The sequence below is a fragment of the Lagenorhynchus albirostris genome, chromosome 6 (assembly GCF_949774975.1).
Source record: "Lagenorhynchus albirostris chromosome 6, mLagAlb1.1, whole genome shotgun sequence".
In the NCBI taxonomy this organism is placed as follows: domain Eukaryota; kingdom Metazoa; phylum Chordata; class Mammalia; order Artiodactyla; family Delphinidae; genus Lagenorhynchus; species Lagenorhynchus albirostris.
In genome coordinates, this window is record NC_083100.1 from 54,413,549 (window position 1) to 54,435,715 (window position 22,167).

Here is a 22,167-nt window from a genome sequence, read left to right on the forward strand (position 1 = left end):
CCCGTGCTCCTCAATAAGAGAAGCCACCGCAAGGAGAAGCCCGAGCACCACAACTAGAGAAAGCCTTTGCACAGCAATGAAGACCCAATGCAGCCAAAAAAAAATAAATTAAATTAATTAAAAAAATTTTTCAATAAACCTCCCAGATTCATGAAAATATTTTAGTAAAATTTACATCTGACATCTCATTTTTTAGTGACCAAAAAAGCTGTGAAGAAAGATGCTAAAAAAGTTGTCGCAAAGCCCAAAGAAGAGGCACCACCACCTAAAGGTATTATAATTAATCAAAATTCAGTCTTACTTACTGCTTTTCTCTTGGTTAAAAAATTTAAATCCCAAATAGTGGAGGATAGAGGAAGATTAAGAGTGTGAATTCACAAAATGGTACCTCTTCCTTTACTCACACTCACCCTCTTCTTTGATTCAGTCCTCACTTTCTCTCTCAACTTTCTTTCTTTTCCCCCTTTTTTCCTCCTCTATCCTCCTGTGCCTATGTCTACGCATGGCACCCAATGGCAACACCAGAGAGTTCTCATTATCTCTGGATAGTGATTTAAAGAAGGTACTGCCCTCTGGTCCAACAGCTGGTCTTGGTCAAGTCACACCAACAGAAGTCACACCAACAGAAGGTCACTAATTTTAAGTGGCCACTCCAGCCCAACTCAGCACCCTTCCTGGTTCACCGGAGCTAGATGTCAATACTTGCAGGGAAAAATAAAACACTTTTTGCAGGGGGATCAATTTAGTTACTTTAAATTTTTATTATATCCTGGAAAATTTTTAGGAAAAAGATGGGATAACTAAATTTAAGCAAATAGTTTTATCCATCTGGCTAAGATTAAAGTGCAGCAACCTCCTAAAAAAAGGAGAATCCAGGAGCATAGGGCACGATTCACTGAGACTTTTTTTTTGTGGTCATTTGTGAGATGTTATAGAATAAGAAGAATCTCAAAAAAGCATGGCTATTTCCCAAACTTTATTGTTAATCACTGAAAAAATTAAACATGCATTATTTTTAGCATCAGACATACCAAATATTCTCTTTATGTTTCATGTTAATTTAAATTGTTTTAAATCAACATAAAGTAGAATAAAATTTCAGCCTTCCTGCATTTTCGTTAACATGGCATTGCGTAGCATTTTTGGTGAGCTAAATTTGGATCTTATAAAAGCATTTTATATATGGGTAGTAGTCACAGATCATACAAATGGCTAACAAGGGTATACAGGATTAGTAAGCATTAAAAAACTTATAGTCTAAAGATAAACATGTACTTTATGTTTTCAAAGTTCCAGAGGTTGCCAAGAAGCCCCCACCTCCTACTGCCTTAATTCCAGCAGAAGGTAAATGAAATATTTTATTCTATTTATTTCTGAGATTTGCATCTCTGCGTTGTATTCTTATTTTATGTATTAGGCTTCCAACTTATTATAAAGTTGTAGAGTCTCCTCTGCTACAGTAAAATTAGCAGTGGAAATGATGGCTACTTCATACTGGTCGAATTCCAGGAAAGAAAAACCCAGGCAAATGTTTATGCAGCCTCAGTGCAGTGGACTCAGGGAAAGCAATGATGAGGGCTAGAAAGAGAGGGGATCCCTTATTGTTTCAACTGTAGCTAACACAAATGTTAAGGATCATATGAATAATGTTAGCCTTAATATTTTTAAAGTTGTCATATGAAAGCAACTAATTGATTTGGTTACATGACTTTAAGTATTGTCTTTATCAAATTGACTAAAAAGTTATATTCGATAGTCAAAAATATAGCTCTAAAACTAGTACTTTTTTTAAAAGAATAGTTTGGAATTTAAGTAACTACAGAAATATTAGAAATAAATTCTACAAAATGATCAAATATTAAGATATTCCATGGGGAAAAAAAAACTAAGGGTTTTACAAACTGGAGCTCCCATGAAACAATGGAAGATGTGTTCATTTGATAATATTTACTGAATGCCATTTTGTCCACACCAGAAAAATCTTCAGGTTAAGAGTAGAGTGTCTCTTGACCCTGCTGACTGTGTTCCATAATCAACAAAAATTTAAACAGAACCAACACAAAGAAAACATAAATGATCAATATAAGGCTGAGATCTCAGATACTGATATTGTTTGACTACATAGACTTTCATTTCGTGAAGTAATTGTATGGATATAATTAACATGCTAATATTATCTTTTTAAATTAATTAATTTATTTATTTTAGCTCCTGAAGTGATTGATGTATCCTCCAAGGCTGAAGAAGTGAAAATAATGACCATAACCAGAAAGAAAGAGGTTCAGAAAGAAAAAGAAGCTGTGTATGAGAAAAAGCAAGCAGTCTACGAGGAGAAGAAAGTTTACATAGAATCTTTGGAAGAACCTTATGACGAACTAGAGGTAGAACCATACACGGAGCCATATGAAGAGCCTTACTATGAGGAACCGGATGAAGAGTATGAAGAGACCCAGGTAGAAGCTAAAAGGGAAGTTCATGAGGAATGGGAAGAAGATTTTGAAGAAGGGCAAGAATACTATGAAAGGGAAGAAGGCTATGAGGAAGGGGAGGAAGAGTGGGAGGAGACTTACCAAGAAAGAGAAGTCATCCAAGTTCAAAAGGAGGCTTATGAAGGTATGTATTAATTGAGTGACTTTTTTCTCTTTTCCTCATTTTTTGCTCAGTTCTTTATATTTTCAAGGTTATTAACCTGATGTGCAATGGATATGAAATAGATGAAATGACGATTTCCATTTTTTAAAGTTAGAAATCTTTAGAATCTTTAAAAGCATCATTGTCTTCAGAGTTACTTTCATGCTTTGATATTGTAAGTTGAATCATTTAATCGTATTACTAAGACTGAATTCCAAGTGCTCTTTTCTAATGCAGAGGTTCAAGTTTTAGTTTCACTGTCTCACTGCATCTCTGCTTGATCCTGCTTCTAAATCCAGCACGAGTAATCCTGTTAGCAATAAAGATCCCAAATACAATCATTTACACAGTTGTATATGATTCTTAACTTATATCATTTGCCAATTGATACAGTCTATTAGAACTTAACCTATTCAAGCATCCCTTATTACTGTGTTTTTGTTAAAGAATCACGTGAGAGCAAAATTCCAGCAAAAGTACCGGAAAAGAAAGAAGTACCACCTCCTAAAGGTATGTAATTGGAATTATTTAAATAGATCACATCATCGATGTCATTATCATGGCTTGCTGGGCAAAAATGTATGAATCACCAGTTCAATCCAATAGGCACAACTTCTTCTGGAAGCTTCATTGTATCAGTGATTTTTTTTCTAAAAATATCTACCTACTTCATTTAATTCAAACGTAAAATGATGATAAAAAGATTGTTGTGGTAAATATAAAAAATAACCAAAATACTTGAAGTACAGAGGCTTGTACTTAAAGTTCACTGCAACAAACTTGTCTCTCTTTAAAAATTGAGAGAAAAAGAGACAGACTATTTTAATAGAAATTCTAAAAGTACTGCAATTTTTTTAAAATGCTTGCAGTTGTAAAGAAGCCCGTAGTTGAAAAAATTGAAAAGACTTCTCGAAGAATGGAAGAAGTTCAAGTCACCAAAGGTATTATCATTTAAAACATTTCTCGTACCATGTACACAAGTAATTGTTTACTGATATATAGTCACATGTTATTTATATAGTCATCTAAACTAAGATATTTTAAAATTTTGTGCAAAGCAATATTCTTCACAATACAAATATATTTGTACATATTTTTAAGTACCCGAAGTTTCAAAGAAGATTGTTCCACAAAAACCTTCTCGGACTCCAGTGCAGGAAGAAGTTATTGAAGTGAAAGGTATACATCTTTGTCTTTCAGCTACAAGTTTTAAACATTTTTATTTATGTGTATGAATATGTATACATATATTACTGAACAACTCACAAATCTGAAATCACCAAAATAAAGACATATTATATATATTATATACATTTTATGCTGCACATTTATATAATTTAAGTAAATAATAACATTATCTTTGTTTTTAGTGTCACTTTAAAATTACATAATTTTTTTTAATTAAAGAAGGATTTGTGTTTAATCAGTAGTCTTCTAACTTTATTGTGCCATGCATTCCATTCCATATAATATTCCTCATCCCCTCATTTATATGAATAAACCCTAATGGATTTGGGAAAGCACCACATCACGTGTGAAGAAGTTGTGTCTATTTGATTCCCATTTAATAATGTTTGATAAAGGCTGCATGGATTGTTTGTCCCTATAGATCAAAACATGATTTGTTTTCTTGTCAATACTGAATTTGTTCTCAAGCTATCATATTAACCCACTAATTCTGTGTCTAAACAAGCCATGTATTTGATCTGATGTCTTGAACTGGAAAAAGAAATACTAATGTGAAATACTCTCTTTAAAGTACCTGCTGTACATACAAAGAAGATGGTTATTTCAGAAGAAAAGATGTTCTTTGCTTCTCACACAGAGGAGGAAGAAGTGTCAGTCACAGGTATAAGGCAGATTTGAATATGGGGCTCAAATGGAAGGGCTTCAGATGGATTTTTATCCCTCTTCTTATCTAATTTGTGATTATGTAGATATCTCTGTCTCCTTGTGAATATTTGTCATCTTTTTCATTTCACATTTGTCTGTTTTAATTTGTATTTCAATATTCTTTGTAAATTGCAATACCACCCATAGTATGGCATACCAGGGACTAAAATGTACCTTTTTTAAAGTCCCTGAGGTACAAAAGAAAACTGTTACCGAAGAGAAAATTCACGTTGCTGTTTCCAAAAAGATTGAGCCTCCACCTAAAGGTATTAGTGATTTATTCTAAGTTTAAAATCTTTCAAAATTTCCAAAGTAAATATCTGAATATGTTAATATTAAATAAAAAATTTAGTCGCAGTCCACAGACCTTTAGCCACTATGTGCAAATGACATCATAGGGAGATGAGAAGACCATGAGGAGGGTATTGGAGAGAGGAATGACAATTCCTGGAGGCTCTGTTCCCAGCTTCATGGAGCTTACAATCTAGTGGCCACCTGTTTAGAAAAAGAAATAGTGTCCTGGGGGCTTCCCTGGTGGCGCAGTGGTTAAGCATCCGCCTGCCAGTGCAGGGGATCATGGGTTCAAGCCCTGGTCCGGGAAGATCCCACATACCACGGAGCAACTGAGCCTGCGCTCTAGAGCCCGCGAGCCACAGCTACTGAAGCCCGTGCACCTAGAGCCCGTGCTCTGCAACAGGAGAAGCCACCACAATGAGAAGCCCACACACCGCAACGAAGAGTAGCCCCCACTCGCCGCAACTAGAGAAAGCCTGTGCGCAGCAACAAAGACCCAACACAGCCAATAATTAATTAATTAATTAATTAAATCTGTTAAGAAAAGAAATACAGTGTCCTGGAGCCAGCTCATACCCACTCACCAGAGCTGATGGTTAAATTTTCAGGAATTTTGCTACCCAGCATTTAACGCCTCCATGATTAAAAGTTAAATTATATAAAATTAAATAAGTTATATTTAAAACTATGGTAATAAATGCTCAAAACTCATTACTATTTTCCTATTATCTATGTTTCTGAGGTTATGTTGATTGCCTCTGGGTTGTGGAAATACTGGATAATTATGTGCTACTTCTCATCCCTTCCCAACTCCGAGACAATGACATCATCGTTGGTAGCCAGGATGCATGTAGTTGCACCACCACAGAGGCTGGAACTTGGAAACTGGCAGTGGCTACAAATTAGGGCTCCCCTCCCTCCACCGACCCTCTCCTACACCCAGTCAAATTGTTAAACATTTAGGATACAAAAATTATTTAAGATAATTGAATGCAGTTGTTCTAATGCTGCGGCTTTATAAAAGTAAAGTTTCTAAAACTGGTGTCTGAGGAACAGGCACTGGCACCTCTGAGGAAGGGGTGCTCCTACCTGTTCCTAGGAAAGTGGAGGTTCCTTCAGTTAAAAATGAGTAACAGTCACATTTTCTAATTAGCCACTAGTTCATTGCCCTTAATCCTTGATTAACATGTAATTTTCTTGCATTCAATTGGTATAAAACCAGAATGTCTACTCTTTAAGTCTTGCAACAACATATGCCTTGTCAAAATGAACAATTTCTCAAAATCGACCCCTTTTTTTTTTTAAAGTCCCTGAGCCACCCAAGAAACCAGTCTCAGAGGAAGTAGTCCCTGTTCCCCACCTTCCTAAAAAGGTGGAGCCCCTACCAGCCAAAGGTAGAATCGTATTTTTGAAAAAAATTTCTTAATGTCTGTCTTCTTGTACCTTTTTCTATTGGCTCTGTGTGTTAATGAGATAGTACCTGTAAACCATTTGTAATGTATTTTAATTCTGTGTATGTTGATTTCATTAACTTGTGGTAATATGTTACACAAATGTCAGAAATACTTGAGACTCCAGACCATGCTGATTGGGTCTTTGTCCGCTTCATGTAATGTATGTAATGTCTGTATGGTATTGATGTATTTAGCATGTATTTTCATCACAAGTTACAGGCTTGATATTAAATTACTTCCTAAATTCTTTCACTCTTACTGAGGATTTATGATTTAATGTAATCTTAAATGTCTCACAAGGAGGCTAGAGTTCTCAATTGTTTCAACAATGGTGTCTTTAAAGTTCCTGAAGTTCCCAAGAAACCTGTACCAGAGGAGAAAAAGCCAGTTCCTGTGCCTAAGAAGGAACCTGCCGCTCCCCCCAAAGGTACACCAGAACTGATCACAGGCTGACCCTTTGCCCCAAATGCCAGTGCTTTGTTTTATACAGTCTTCATACTTACTCTGCTGTCTACTTTGTGTCTTTTACATGCCCCTTGTGTTTTTCATTTATTTGTCAGCTTCCAGGGCTACACTCCACATACATTATTTGTGATGCTGAACATTAAAAGAAGTTACTTTTCAAAAGTAACTATATCAAACTGCTGTCTTAAATTTTTAATATCTTCCCTCTCCTAGAGAAAGAAGAAATATTTGTGAAACTCATTTTCTACAGGGCATGTTTCTAGGAAAAACTCTTTCAGCCCTCAACTATGTGACTTTTTCTTAATTAAAAAAAAAACTTTCATGAGTTATGACAAGATACAAAGACTAACAGGAGGGTGTTTGGCAGAACTGAATGTTAATGAGGTAAAGATGTACACAGTGCTTCTGGGAACTGCCACTCTTCTGAAAAGTCAATAATGCCTACCCTTAAATAGTTGGAAACATCAACTTTTGGCATTTACTTTCACCATGTTTCTTGAGATATTAACTGAACGTTGACATTTGACATAAATGTTGCAATTATCTAATTAGTGAGTCAAGGGACCTTTCATATAGGGATGTTTGGATTCAAATGTGCTAATTCTTGCTTTAATTTTTGGATTTGGTTGGTTTTGGTGGTTTTAGTGATAAAAGACACTACTTTATAGAGGCAATGAAGTAACAAACTGCACACATCTGGTCAGTTATAGAGAGATCCAGTATCATCCAGCTTAGGAGAAAGCAGGCTCATACATTTAAGAAGTGTTCTCTTTTGCCTGATTTCTCAGTGTTTCCATTTTCTTCCTTAATCCAATCTGCTTCTCTCTTTCTCAAACTCTTGGCTGTTTCAGAATTCTGGGTCTTTTTCTTTTATTCTTCTTTTTTTAATTGAAGTACAGTTGTTGCACAATATTATATAACTTACAGGTGTACAATATAGTGATTCACAATTTTTAAAGGTTATACTCCATTTATAGTTATTATAGAATATTGACTGTATTCTGTTGTACAATATATCCTTGTAGCTTATTTTATACCTAATAGTTTGTACCTCTTAATCCCCTACTTCTCCTCCCCACTTACCTCTCCCCACTGGTAACCACTAACTTGTTCTCTATATCTGTGAGTATGCTTCTTTTTTGTTATGTTCACTAGTTTGTTGTATTTTTTAGATTGTACATGTAAGTGATATTATACAGTACTTGTCGCTCTCTGACTTATTTCATTTAGCATAATACCCTCCAAGTCCATCCATGTATTTGCAAATGGCAGCACTTCATTCTTCTTTATGGCTGAGTAGTATTCCATTGTAAATATATACCACAACTTCTTTATCCATTCGTCCGTTGGTGGGCACTTAGGTCGCTTCTATATCTTGTCAATTGTAAATAATGCTGCTATAAACACTGGGGTGCACGTGTCTTTTCAAATTAGAGTTTTTATTTCTTTAGGGTCTTTTTTTTAACCAAATGATTTTTAAGAATGATTTCTGATTATCTAATCATTAAAATATAATGATTATATGAAAATAAAATATGATTATAATGAAAAGCTTATATTACTAAAACCAGTACTAATACCAAAGCCTCTTGGTCACTCCTGGAGGAGACTCAGAGGCATGTCTCATTTATACATGAAAATAAATACACTTAGTAACATGTATGTATAAACATCCCATGTATACATAACATAATATATACATGTATCAATGTGTATCTGTATAATTACATCAAGATATTACAAATGCAAGTGTAGAGGTGCAGATGTTCAAAAAAATTGCCAATATCTTATTTAAAATGGAAAAAATTACCATCGATAATGCATGCTGTTAGAACTACATCAGCCACTCAAAAATTCAACACTTAGAATAGGTAAATTAAACCCATTGTAAACCTTCTTTGGGTCATAGACCCTATTGAAAACTATGGAGCCTCTTAGAGAAAAGCACATATATACATACCCACAAAATTTTGCACACAGAACTCCCCAAAGTCACGGACACACAGATGTCATACTGAGAGGGCTACCCTAGCAAAAGAGTGTTTCCTGAGTTTTATAGACACTACAGGTGCACCAAAAAAAAAAAAAAATTCAGAAGAGAAATAGAAAAATAATAATAATGATATAGATGCAACCATTCTAATGACATCTTAGTCTAAGATAGTCTTAGATAAAGTATACCCATTGTTGTTATGGATTCCACTTCTGAATACAAAGAGTAAAGGAATTTTTCTATATACTATATCCACACTCTATATTGTTTATATAATTACTGACTAATTTGGTATTTTTATTGGAGTATAATTGCTTTACAATGTTGAACTAATTTGTTTTTATCAAAAGCATACCAATATATAAAGAAAGAATGAATTCTGTGCACATCCTTCTGTGTATATAACTCATTTTTAATCACCTAAATGCCTCTGTAACATTACGTGGGACATTTACCACATGTGACCTTTAGAAAACTATAGTTTAATTTTGTGCATTATTTTGCCGATGCATAGAAAGCCTATAACATTAGTAAACTACGTAAAGATTTGTTTGTGTGTGCCTATATCCATTCATAAAAGTGACATATGGCTGAAGTAACATTCTATTTTAAAAACTTTAAGTCCCAGAGGTGCTCGGGAAACCTGTCCCTGAAGAAAAGATTCCTGTTCCTGTTGCAAAGAAAAAGGAAGCTCCACCAGCTAAAGGTACAATGACTTGCTTAGTAAGGAAGCCCTGTTTTTATGTCTTGAGTATAAAACATTTCTGTGTTTAATTATCTAATTTAGTTTGTTTCACTCAAAATGAATGTCTTACGGTGTAAGAATTCAACAAAAGTGTCTGTCCGCCTGCCTACTTTCTTACAAAATAACTGTCCATTAGCTACTTTGGAAAATATAAAGTTAACTCTAAAAATTAATGTCTTTTCAAGTTCCTGAAGTACAGAAGAGGGTTGTTGCAGAAGAAAAAATAATTATCATCACTGAAAGGGAGGAATCTCCACCACCAGCAGGTAACCTCATCCCATCTCCACAAAATAACCTTGTCTTCCCTTCAAGCTTCTTTAACTGCATATCTTCTTTAATGGGCCTGCAAGTTCTATGTTGCTCATTTACTTTGCCTTCCTGAGAATTTTAAAATCAAATACTATCCTTTAAGTGCCAGAAGTACCAAAGAAGAAAGTTCCCGAAGAAAAAAGACCTGTTCCTTGGAAAGAGGAAGAAGTTCCACCACCAAAAGGTATTGTCTCTCCATCTTTCCAAGAACCGTCTTTATAAGATTATGTTCCTAGGCAAACAATGACTTTGTTAGTCTTGTGATATATGTGCATCGTGAGTGTGTATCTGTGTTTTGTGATGGTCTTCAATGAGATAACACTGAAGTTCTAAAAGTGCACAATGTTTTTAAAGTACCAGCTCTGCCTAAGAAACCTGTCCCTGAGGAGAAAGTTCCCGTGCCAGTTCTTGCTGCTAAGAAAGCCCCTCCTCCCCGAGGTAGGATTTGTCTCAAGCCTCTGACAGAAATCTTTTAGCGGGTGGATTCTTTTTCCTATCTGGTGTCTTCCTGTACTGACCCTTTGTCTCTCTTGGATAGAATTTTTGTGTGTATATACTCGTGATAAGTTATGTAATTTGCTAGTGAAAGTGGTGTACTGTGCAAATCTTCCCCAAACTTTAGGGAGAGAAAATTGTTAAGATTCTTGATTTTTAAGCTTCAACTTTAATCCTTTCTTAAAGCTGAAGTTTCTAAGAGAACTGTCGTAGAAGAAAAAAGATTTGTTGGTGAAGAAAAACCATCCGTTGCAGTTTCTCAAAGAGTGGAGGTCGTGCGGCAGGAAGGTATATAATCGGAAGTGAGGGGAGAAACGAGTTTGCATGTGTTTCCTCCAAGTCTTCTCTTCTTACCACATAGTTTACTTTAGAAGTTGTTCTTATCAGTGTCTGTTGTAGCCTCTGAGACTGAATGTTTTGTGTCTACATTGGTCCTGAATCATTCTAAGAGGGTGAGTGGGGTGCTGAACATGTGGTAATTGTGAAAGTGGCCTCATTTGGGCATAATCTGAATATTCTTCTCAGTCTTGCGCGGTACTGTCCCCTCACCTGAACTCAGCTCTCTCCTTCTTGCAATGAAGAAGCAGTGTGAAACCACCCCCTAAGCAGATAGAAGAACATTACCCATCTATAGGGAACACATCGTTATCATCAGTACTTCAATGGGCTATTCGGGCTGAATTTAAAGTAAATCTTATCTTTTAAAGTATCCGCAGAGGAGGAATGGAGTTATTCAGAAGAAGAGGAAAGAGTATGTGTTTCAGTTTATAGAGAAGAGGAAAGAGAGGAGGAAGAAGTGGAGGTTACAGATTATGAAGGTAAATAATGCAGATAAGCTAGTGGTGACCTGGCGTCTTGATAAGCTGTTTTCCTTCACAGATTATTTATCAGATTAATGAAAGTGACACAAATTCAGTGAACGTCTACTGGTCTTATTTGATGTATCTTTTGATCGAAACACAAGACTCAGGAGCATTAATTAAACATCCAAAGTATTTCTTGTCCATTCCCTCTAACTTGACTGTGTAGGAAACAAGCCTTCATATGTATAGGTAACTAATGGTGCAAATATCTCCATACACATTTATCCTTTCAGTAGATGGGACTTGATTTCAGTATGGTGGACTGCCATAATCTTCACCTTGGTAGTCTAATGTCTAAAACATGGGTAACAAATAACGGTGTTGATAGCACAACTCACTAATGTGTCCTGACTCACAGATTTTAAATGAATAAGAAATTATATACATTATTACATTCCAGAAGTCAAGGCCAGGTTTGAGAGTGAAGCATTGAACACGGAGGGCTTTCCAACATTCCATGTATGGAGAAAACAATCGTGTAATATCTTTCATTAGATCAGTTTGTTATTTAGATGTTCACATACCTCTAAAGCTAGTTCTCTATAGCTTAGGATTGAACAACGAGCTTTATTTCAATGTTGGGATACCCTTTTAATGAATTAAGACACCCCTGGGTTTACTGCTAAAGTTCAGCATTCTGGCTAAAGCTATATATCTGAAAGAACTTTACTAAGAAAGTTTTAATGTAGCTCTGCTTTAAAGATTAATCCGTAAGTTTCTCAGTAAATTAACTGTCTTCCCAATGAAAAGATGAATAGAATTGTACAGGCAGATGCCCTTGAGTGTATCTCTGGCTAATAAAAGGGGCCCCACCTCTTCTCCACTTGGAAGAAAAGTCCATGTGAAATCCAGATGTGCAGTCTTAATGGAATGGCTTAGAACAGAGCAAGACTTGACTCCCTAGAGGAAGCTCACCAGTTCTGTTGTGCTTCCTGGGAAAGGCCAAGATGGGTATAAGCCAGGAATCTGATGGATTCAAAGAGGGTCCTATCCCTTCTAGAAATGTTTGGGAAACCATAACATGTACACAAGGAAAGTTCTCATTGCATGAATATAATTTCAGTTTTTAATACATTATAAATTTCTTTTAGTACTATAGACTCTGATTAAAAGGAAAGACATTTTATGATATTCTTATGTTTCCATTAAGCCCAAAGATTTAGGGGAGAGATGGGTAGCCTGTTAAGTTTACTCCTAGTGTTTGTAACTAGATCTTTCTATTCTATAATTAATCTTATACACAGACTCAAAAATCATAGGAAGGCTCTTTCCTCGTCCACCATAGCTACTCTCGCAAAACTTGGGGAAAAAGTCTTGTTTCCAAGTCCTCAGTAGGTTTTTCATATGTAATACAGGTCTTTCCTTTCTTTCTTATGAACCTACTTATGATTCCTCAAGTATATTTTTGAAACTTGTCTTCAAATTCCTGTGTTCTTGTTAACCTAGCCGCTAGGATTGTTTTTACGTCTTGCACTTGTCCTGTTCTTCCTGTGAATACAAGCATTGTTATCTTTATGTTATACTTACTGAAACTTATTTTCTATGCTCTTTATTAAGGCATATGCTTTGATTAAAATCTTCTTCTTTGGGTATTTTAAATGAGAACAATCAGGGAGTTGGAAAGTGTTAAACTTTTACTATTTTACTTACTTTTTGACATAATAAAGTACAGCTAAAATTAAACATGAAAAACACTACAACCTATCTTCTTTGAAATTGATATCTTTAAAGTGATGGAAGAGGCTGAGGAATATGTTGTAGAAGAAGAGCTGCACTTTATTTCTGAGAAAGTGGACGCTGAACCAGCCGAAGGTAGACCAACTCTTAGATTAATTCTAGCCCCATATGTGTTTGGCTTGTCCCATTCTTAATGTCCTCTTGTAGTTAACTTTTTGTATTGCAAATGTTGATAAATATCATGTGTAATAAAAATATTCCTTAAATTTTTATTAAAAAGAAATCTGGACATTTCCACAAATGTATTTTATAATCTTTTCAAGTGCCTAAGAAGAAAATTGTACCCAAACCGAAAACTCCTGCTAAAATAGAGGAGCCTCCACCAGCTAAAGGTACAATTGTCTCTCGAAGAAATGGGATACCATTTGTCTTAATAGCTATAATAATGCCTTTAGTTTGAATAACTGCCTCAGTTTTGTCAGCATATACGTGTAAACATTTTTACTGACTATAGACATTAATGTTTGTGTAAATGTGTGATCTTCTCATAAAGTGAGTTCTTTGCCCCAAAATTACACTTCTCCTGTAATGCAAACTAATATTCTTAAACCTAATATTTCTAAAGTTCCTGAAGTACCTAAGAAAATTGTGCCAGAAAAGAAAATTCCTGCCGCAGTTCCCAAAAAGGAAAAGGTGCCACCAGCCAAAGGTATATTGGGCTTTCCTTTATTCTTGAATAATACCTGTCTTTTTAAATCTTAAATTGATACATTCTTCAAATTTTTATGACATTAACAAGAAAATAAGTGTGCCTATGTTTAGTGTTTTTCACATTTGTATGTCTGATCGTGTTGTGCAATGTCTTTTAAATGCCAGAAGAGCCAAAGAAACCAGTTCCTGAAAAAAGGGCTCCTCCCAAAGTGGCTAAGATAGAAGAACCTCCTCCCACCAAAGGTAAACGAAACCCCCCAGCACAAACCTAGAAACATGTCTTGTCTTTCTCGTCCTCTCACTGCTGTCCTTGGGTCACCCCTTCTCTATGGAGGTTATTGGTGTATGTTGGCCGCAAGGATATATTATCGCCTTGTCTATGGTGGATTATTACTTACTTGTTGTGAAGTTCATTTGTGCGTACCTTGTAAAATTGTTGTACTCTAAAATCACAATACTTTCTGGCTAATACATTTTTTTAAATTCCACTTTAAGTAATATAACTCCGTAATCCTAAAATTATCTTTCAAGTGACTGAGAGGCACATGCAAATTGCCCAGGAAGAAAAAGTTCACGTTGCTGTAACTAAAAAAGTGGAGCCTCCAAGACCAAGAGGTACATGGGGCCTTTCAATACACAGAATATTGTACCTACCCTATTCTCTTTACCAAGTACACTCGTTATGGGTGTTGGGTTTTTGTTGTCATTGTTATAGTTGTTTTATGTTTGAAATCGTGAAAATATCAAGTCTTTTATGTTTGAGTTACTACTATACAACTACCTTTTTGTTGTTTGAATGAGGAAAACAGTTCTTTAAAGTGAAATCTGTCTTTAAAGTGCCTGAGGAACCCAAGAGAACTGTTCCAGAAGAAAAAGTTCCAAAACTCAAGCCTAGAAAAGAGGAGGAGCCACCAGTAAAAGGTATACCAACTTTTCCAAAAATCAAAATAAGCTTTTAGGTATCAAAATAAGCTTATAGGTATAACTAATCTAGTGGAATTGGGATCTTTAGAGAAAATAATTTAAATATGTATTACAAAGTAAGTAATATGCGTATGCTATTCCGTATCATCTCAAAACTAAATATTTCTGATACCAGAAAATATTCTGTCTCTTCTTCTCAAAAGAAAACAAAAACAAAAATGAAACTCCATACAAACGTGTAGATACTTTCCCTTAAAACGAATTTATCTTCTAATGGCTCTTTGTCTATATACTAAACTCCTTTGCAGAAATGCTTGTTTTGTGTGGCAACCTTTGATGAAATTAAAAGTTTTTAAATCCTCAATTTTCTACATTGTGCCAGTAGAGCTTATGAAAACACCTTAGAATTAAAGTGAAGAAACTATTCATGTGATGCAACCTTCTGTCTAATGCTTGTTTGATAGTCATTGTTTATACTGTCTAGTTGTCTTCTTTTATTTCTTTTATAAATACTACTTGATCTTCTTAAAGTTATTCAATGTCTTTTAAGTATTAAGTAGCTTAGAGAAAAGTATTTATATATATATTAGAACATGTTTATTTCCAAGTCTATTGATTTTTCTTACCACTTAAATGAAAAATTTAAACAACAAGCATGGTTATGGCCATCTTTGTCCTCTTTGTCCTTGGATTGCACACACAAGTTCTCTTAACACATGTTATTCTGAATCTTGCAATTCACTTTTAATAATTATTCTTTTTAAAGTGACTGAACTCAGGAAAAGAGCTGTCAAAGAACAAAAGGTATCCATTGAAGTTCCAAAAAGAGAACCTCCAGCAGCTAAAGGTATATTGTGCTTTGACTAAATAATAAAATGAAGCATGAACCTACACAGCTCTTTGCCTGTTAGTTTCTAATTTGACTCTCATTCTTTATTGGCTTATTGTTGCCTAAAGGCAGGAAATCTAACATTTGAAATTATAAATAGCAAATGTACACTCTGTAATACCTTGGCCAGCAAAGGACAGTCAGGGTCTCCCATAACCAGTGCATGAGACTATCAGCAAGGAATGAGATCACAGCACATTGTCACTATGGTCCCTAAATGGGCTTCAAGTAAAATGCACCTGTTGTCAATATTATTCCAGAAGTAACTGTAACAGCAGAGAAAGAATGGGCTTACACCCAGGAAGAAGAAACTGTTTCAGTACAATGGGAAGAGGAATATGAAGAACATGATTATAAAGAATTTGAGGAGTATGAACCCACAGAAGAATATGATCAATATGATGAGTATGAGGAGCATGAATTCGAACATTACGAAGAGTATAAAGAACATGAAGAATATGTCACAGGTATGAGCAGATCTGCAAACCTGAAACCACATTAAATATGAGTAAAATCCATAGAACAGGATAAAATTTTGAATGCCCAAAGAAATTTGGAAAGAACTTTGTTTTGTTTGGCAAATTCAGAATTTTTTTTTTTCTTGGATAACTTCTAGAAAAAAAAATCTCTATAAATCGTAAAGTTGTGTTAGAGTTTGGTTCTGGGCATAATCTATTTTCTCTCCTTTTTGCTTATAAGAAAATGTCATTACGTTTCTTTCTCCAAAAGGTCAAGAGTCTATCTTCAAGTGCCCTTGATCATTCTAATACATGACCACAAATTTCTCAACGTCTCTCATCCTGAACCTTGTTATTATCAAACATAATAGGCTATTGAGAAAACACCCTACCCTCGGGGTTCCCATCATCAAAACTTCACAAAGACTGCTTCAAAAGTAAACACAGAGAGGGCTTCCCTGGTGGCGCAGTGGTTGAGAGTCCGCCTGCCGATGCAGGGGACACGGGTTCGTGCCCCGGTTCGGGAGGATCCCACATGCTGCGGAGTGGCTGGGCCCGTGAGCCATGGCCGCTGAGCCTGCGCGTCCGGAGCCTGTGCTCCACAACGGGAGAGGCCACAACAGTGAGAGGCCCGCGTACCGCAAAAAAAAAATAAATAAAATAAAAAAAAAAAAAAAGTAAACACAGAGAAAGCCAACACAAGCCATTGTGTTTTATCTTTGTGAAGATCAAATCTGTAGGAATAAGTTTCTATTGGAATTTCAAAATGAAGCAATATTATTTCACTTATTCTATTTTTGATGTTTCACAGCCTAACTTTGAGAATGTTCTATGTAGTTTTACAAATAGAATTAAAAAACAATATTATATGGGGAGGAGTTTAACCATGATTTTGTCTACCTGAAGTGAAATGATAATATAATATGTAAAAGGGAGTCACAATTACCTAACTGAAGTAAATAGCAAGGAGGAAATAGCAATAAAAGCTTTTTTAGGTCTTTTACACCTTATTCTACTCGGATCTCTGATTCTCACTCACCTCTAGAGTCTATGCCTATGCTGTAGATAAGATATATTATTTTAATTCTTCGTATCCATTGAAGAGATATATTCTAACAAAAATGTCTAACATTAAATACCCTGTATATATTTTTAAAGAGCCTGAGAAGCCCACCCCAGTAAAGCCTGTCCAGGAAGAACCAGTTCCCACAAAACCAAAGATCCCACCAGCTAAAGGTAGAGTGAAAAAAACATTATCAGTCATGAGACCTGTGGTCCCTACATGTCTGTCCAAGTATAAATCCATGTTGAAGTGGCAGTGTACCAATCGTGTGTGTGTTTGGGGTCATTATGTTGTGCATCATATTTCTTATTTTTTTCTTCTTACTACTCTGAAGAAATTTGATTCAGGTTTTTAAATCTGTTAATATTGATGTTTTAAAGTGCCGAAGAAAGTGGTCCCTGAAGAAAAAGTACCAGTGCCCATTCCTAAGAAACTCAAACCTCCACCGCCCAAAGGTACATGGCAGCGTAATAACTACCAAAAACATCTTTTTTGCTTATGTTCTGTAAACGTGTCTTACTACCTTGTCTGATGTTCTTTGTCTTTACTGAATATATTGTTTGGTGCTGATTCTTACATTTCTCGGCATTTCATGTATTTTTATTTACATATTCGTGTGGTTGGTTTTAATGGTCTTTAATAATTAATATCTTTAAAGTGCCTGAAGAAGCAAAGAAAGTTGTTGAGGAAAAAATACACATTTCAATTACCAAACGTGAAAAAGAGCAGGTGACTGAACCAGCTGATAAAGGTATACTTTCCTTCCTCGATTGTGGTCTTTTATAATGTCTCTTTTAAAACTAAAGCAGCTGTGTTTTGCTTTTTTTTTTCTTCATTGTTTTGTGTCTTTTATATTAATAATTAGGTGGATGTTGGATGTAAAAATCTGTAAATACAGGATAAAAAGATAATGTTATCTTAAAAGGAAAAGTTATTTCGAAGTTATTTCAAAATATATCCATAGCTTCTTATACAGTGGCTGTGTCCTAACACATGGCTACAATACATATAAAATAGAATGTTTGGATTTAAAATCAGTGACCATTTGGCACATTCCTGACTTATCTAAATTGATGTGATGATATAACAATATTCACCACAGTTTAATACCTGTTTATTGATCCTAAAGTCATTTTGAAGATTGAAAAAAAGAGTTAACTCAATGTCTAACCATTTTTCCCTGCTTTTTACTATTAAGTAACTTCGCTGCAATTTCAGAAAGTATACTTATCCAGAAGTAAATTTAGCTTTTCAGTAAAGGATGTTTCATACAAGCAGAGATACCCAAACACTAAACATCATTTCACACTTGGTCTCTGCTGCCTCAGACCTCCTTAAGTACTTTTGTATGTTTTTATTCCAGTAAGGTTCAGAATCCTTTCCATGGAGAATCTGAAGTTTCTTATGAATGAACAATCACATATCTCTTATATGAGAGGCACTTGCAGCATTACTCTATTTCCTTAAAATACAATAAAGCAAGCATTTGCTGGGTACCCTGTTTCTGACAATAAAATTTCCTTATACTTAATGTTTTAAGTGCCCATGAAGCCCAAGAGGGTTGTCACAGAAGAAAAAGTACCTGTTCCTAAAAAAGAAGTAGCAGCACCTGTTAGAGGTACCTATATTCACTCTTTTTAATCTGTTGTTTGTCTTTTTTGGTATGAAATTCATGTTCAGTTCTATGTGTAAAGTTCTGTGGGAAAGATAAAGCCTATTCCTTCTTCTATTACAAATGGGTATGTTCCTAACGTGTCTTAATCTTATTGAATAATTGGAAAATATCCAACCTAAAGATAATATCTTTAAAGTGCCTGAAGTACCTAAAAGACAACCAGAAGAGATTGCCTTTGAAGAGGAAGCTGTAACCCAAGTAGAGGAATATTTTGAAGAAGAAGAGTACATTCATGAAAAAGAAGAACTCGTAACTGAAGAAGAAGAGGAGCTCATAACTGAAGAAGTGGTACCAGTGGTACCCGTCAAAGGTAGATTATATCTCCTGCCAAGGGATAAGCAGCAGCATCTTTTGTATCCAATTTGGTCAGATTCTGGGATTTATTAGCACTGATGACCAATTCTGCTTATTTTAGAAAAAGACACTTTTAGATGCTGAAGTATGATTTCTGTAGTTGCTTTTCACATTTTATATCTTTTCTGCAACATTTCCAAAATTCTTCATAATATCTTTAAAGTGCCTGAGGTACCCAAGAAACCTGTTCCAGAAGAGAAGAAACCTGTTCCTGTTCCCAAAAAGAAGGAAGCCCCACCAGCAAAAGGTACACCACCACTCTTATCATGAGCATAAAAAAGACTTCATCTGCATATAAATAGCTAATTATCCTGAATTCAGAACCTTGTGTGTGTTACTGTCTATTCTTTGAAACTGTCCTGTTGTTTGTTAACTATCCTTTGTGTGGATGTGTTGTTACTGGTAGTAAGAACTTATCAGTAAACAATATCTTTAAAGTGCCTGAGATTCCTAAGAAGCCAGAGGAGAAAGTTCCTGTGCCCATTCCTAAGAAAGAGAAGGCTCCACCAGCTAAAGGTACATCTCTTTGTAATCCATCAATGGAATAGTGTAATAATTTACCCATGTATTGATAGTATAACTTGGTGAGCCGTATCAGTTCTTTCCCCCGTGATGATATTAACAATATTAATGCCAAGACAAGCTGGTTACTGGAGCAGTTTATTGTGTATTTATCTCTGAAATTTTACCTTCAAAAAAGCATGCTGGTGCTTCATGGTTGGTTCCTCCTCTTTAGTGGAAAGTTCTTAGAGTAAAGCAAATTCTAATTGTAATACCAAAAATGGACAAAATCATCATTTACCAGACACTGTGTGTTGTCTTTATCAGTCTATGTTTTTTCAGTGTTTTTTAATCTTAATTTTTGTGCATTTTCTGGCCTTTGTTTTGTGGCTGTTATAATTATTATTTTCATTCTTAAAGTGAAATTGTTAGAATATCTATGATGCTTCAATAAGGCCTAAAATTGCTAGATTCTTCTCTATGGGTGAAAAATTTGATACTAACCCTATTTGATATCTTTAAAGTTCCTGAAGTACCCAAGAAACCTGTACCAGAGGAGAAAGTGCCAGTACCGGTTCCTGAAAAGGTGGAAGCTCCACCTGCCAAAGGTACATGAACTTGCAATGTCATAAAATTTTTTAAATTTCAACTTTGCATATAAGTAAAAAATTAAATGGTTCAATTACGTGCTCTTTGGGGATGCAATGCTTTAGTATTCCTTTATGGAAAAGAAAAGATTTTATTTTAAAGGTAAAATGCTTCTTGAAGTAACTTGGTCATACTCTTTTATGACCTTAATCTTTTTGAAACTACACTTAGACTCAAAATTTTAGGTTGTGTAAAATGTTTCTCTAAATCATTTCTTTAAAGTGCCAGAAGTGCCCAAGAAGCCTGTGCCTGAGAAGAAGGTGCTGGTTCCTGCTCCTAAGAAAGTAGAGGCTCCATCTGCAAAAGGTACGTCACTTCATCATTTAAAGTCCATGGGAAAAAACCTTACATTTACATATATTCACATACAAATTCCCGTATAACATTACATGTTTTAAACAATTGTCTATCTTGTTAGAAATAGAAAAGTCAGATATTTCATGATTCCTTTTTATGTCTATTGCTCTAAGACATGTAAAAGAGCACATTCTTAAAGACAAATAATATCTTTAAAGTGCCAATGGTGCCCAAGAAGGTCATCACAGAAGAAAAGGAGCCAACACCTGTTCCGAAAAAAGTGGAAGCTCCATCACCCAAAGGTACATTAATCTCGAACAAAACCAAGGCAAAAAAGGAAAACTAACCGGCATTATACAGCCTCACTAATTATAATTACTTATGTTGGTGACAGTTGATGCTTTATGATCACAGAATATTTGCTTTTCATGTTGTCCCACTGTTTTGAATATTGTACATAAAAGTGATGCTTGTCCGATTGAAAAATATCTTTAAAGTGCCAAAGAAACGTGAGCCAGTTCCAGTTCCAGTTCCTGTAGCTCTACTTCGGGAAGAGAAATTTGTATTTGAAGAAGAAATTGTTCTTGAAGAGGAAGTTCTACCTGAGGAAGAGGAAGTTCCACCAGCGGAAGAGGAAATTCCACCTGAGGAAGAGGAAGTTCCACCTGAGGAAGAGGAAATTCCACCAGAGGAAGAGGAAGTTCCACCAGAGGAAGAGGAAATTCTATCAGAGGAAGAGGAAGTTGCTCCTGAAGAAGAGGAAATTCCTCCTGGGGAGGAAGAATTTGTACCTGAAGAAGAAGTTCTTCCAGAAATTAAACCTAAGGTGCCAGTACCTGCACGAGGTATAGCAGTTCTTCTTGAAGTCATCAGGCCTCTTTTGTGTTGAATTCTGCCTTTCCATCTTTTTTGTTCATCTCTAATTTTATCTATGTTGCTTTACTCTCTATGTCTTCTACCATCTAAATCTTAGAAAACATTCCAGACATGTGTGCTCTTATTGTTTTGTGTCTGTCTTATGTGTTTATTTATTGTAAATCGTCTGAATGTCTTTTCAAATTTTATGATATGAAATGTTATTTAGTTGTTTGTGGCCTTATTCTCATGTGTCTTTTTGTTACATATACAGTGCTGTACATGTGATTTTTAATGTCTTAAAATGAATGTTTTTAAGTGCCTGAAGTGCCAAAGAAACCTGTACCAGAGAAGAAAGTCCCTGTTCCAGCTCCTAAAAAAGTGGAACCTCCACCACCCAAAGGTACACCTCCCCAAAGTGAATACATATTCTTCATCCATACGTTCACCAGAAAAATTATAGTTGAACTGAGATTTAGGAAAATTTATGTTTGTAAACTAGATAGTCACATTAATTTCTAAAAATGTTCAGGAACACTGATATCCACTTTTTACTGGCTGCAAAGCAGTATTCAAGAGCGAAGATGGAAGGAAGTATTGTCCCAAAACTGCCCCCAAAATTCTACCCAATTCCCTATAATTTTATTAAGCATAATAATTTTCATATAGATATTTTACAAGGCTAAATTATCTACACAAAAAATACCTGAAAAATATGATGAACAAATCTTCCTAAATGTCATCCTTCAACCATGTATATTAAGTGCCTTTATAACATCAGGATGAAAAGGTAAAAGAAAGATTAATGTATTTATGAAAGCATTGCATAAGAGCTTATGTCTTCTGATACATACATACAGATGGTAGCCCAGCAGATTTTGATTTTAGCCTTGAATTTGTATCTTGCTGTGTTAGACTGAGCAAGTCCTTTAACTGATCTGAGCCTAAAGTTCCTCTCCTATAAAATGGGGTT

At 35.2% G+C, this 22,167-nt stretch overlaps 1 protein-coding gene across 19 annotated transcripts in view; it reads left to right on the top strand.

The window, feature by feature from the left end:
• Nucleotides 1-22,167, top strand: part of TTN (titin) — a 287,195-nt gene that overhangs the window by 120,388 nt on the left and 144,640 nt on the right. For 18 of the 19 annotated variants that reach the window (XM_060152541.1, XM_060152543.1, XM_060152548.1 and 15 more), the window contains exons 108-140: nucleotides 197-271; nucleotides 1,291-1,344; nucleotides 2,209-2,613; nucleotides 3,079-3,141; nucleotides 3,501-3,572; nucleotides 3,733-3,810; nucleotides 4,391-4,480; nucleotides 4,710-4,790; nucleotides 6,126-6,212; nucleotides 6,616-6,699; nucleotides 9,353-9,436; nucleotides 9,661-9,741; nucleotides 9,888-9,968; nucleotides 10,139-10,222; nucleotides 10,466-10,567; nucleotides 10,987-11,097; nucleotides 12,874-12,954; nucleotides 13,143-13,211; nucleotides 13,445-13,528; nucleotides 13,690-13,773; nucleotides 14,062-14,145; nucleotides 14,368-14,451; nucleotides 15,221-15,301; nucleotides 15,604-15,810; nucleotides 16,960-17,037; nucleotides 17,245-17,319; nucleotides 17,523-17,615; nucleotides 18,405-18,482; nucleotides 18,676-18,849; nucleotides 19,057-19,140; nucleotides 19,332-19,409; nucleotides 19,919-20,002; nucleotides 20,265-20,348. In XM_060152541.1, the coding sequence (XP_060008524.1) occupies nucleotides 197-271; nucleotides 1,291-1,344; nucleotides 2,209-2,613; nucleotides 3,079-3,141; nucleotides 3,501-3,572; nucleotides 3,733-3,810; nucleotides 4,391-4,480; nucleotides 4,710-4,790; nucleotides 6,126-6,212; nucleotides 6,616-6,699; nucleotides 9,353-9,436; nucleotides 9,661-9,741; nucleotides 9,888-9,968; nucleotides 10,139-10,222; nucleotides 10,466-10,567; nucleotides 10,987-11,097; nucleotides 12,874-12,954; nucleotides 13,143-13,211; nucleotides 13,445-13,528; nucleotides 13,690-13,773; nucleotides 14,062-14,145; nucleotides 14,368-14,451; nucleotides 15,221-15,301; nucleotides 15,604-15,810; nucleotides 16,960-17,037; nucleotides 17,245-17,319; nucleotides 17,523-17,615; nucleotides 18,405-18,482; nucleotides 18,676-18,849; nucleotides 19,057-19,140; nucleotides 19,332-19,409; nucleotides 19,919-20,002; nucleotides 20,265-20,348 (3,234 nt within the window). Of the gene's footprint in view, nucleotides 1-196; nucleotides 272-1,290; nucleotides 1,345-2,208; nucleotides 2,614-3,078; nucleotides 3,142-3,500; nucleotides 3,573-3,732; nucleotides 3,811-4,390; nucleotides 4,481-4,709; nucleotides 4,791-6,125; nucleotides 6,213-6,615; nucleotides 6,700-9,352; nucleotides 9,437-9,660; nucleotides 9,742-9,887; nucleotides 9,969-10,138; nucleotides 10,223-10,465; nucleotides 10,568-10,986; nucleotides 11,098-12,873; nucleotides 12,955-13,142; nucleotides 13,212-13,444; nucleotides 13,529-13,689; nucleotides 13,774-14,061; nucleotides 14,146-14,367; nucleotides 14,452-15,220; nucleotides 15,302-15,603; nucleotides 15,811-16,959; nucleotides 17,038-17,244; nucleotides 17,320-17,522; nucleotides 17,616-18,404; nucleotides 18,483-18,675; nucleotides 18,850-19,056; nucleotides 19,141-19,331; nucleotides 19,410-19,918; nucleotides 20,003-20,264; nucleotides 20,349-20,557; nucleotides 20,642-20,836; nucleotides 21,185-22,167 lie in introns of all 19 variants that reach the window. The other variant, XM_060152562.1, reaches the window with a different exon arrangement.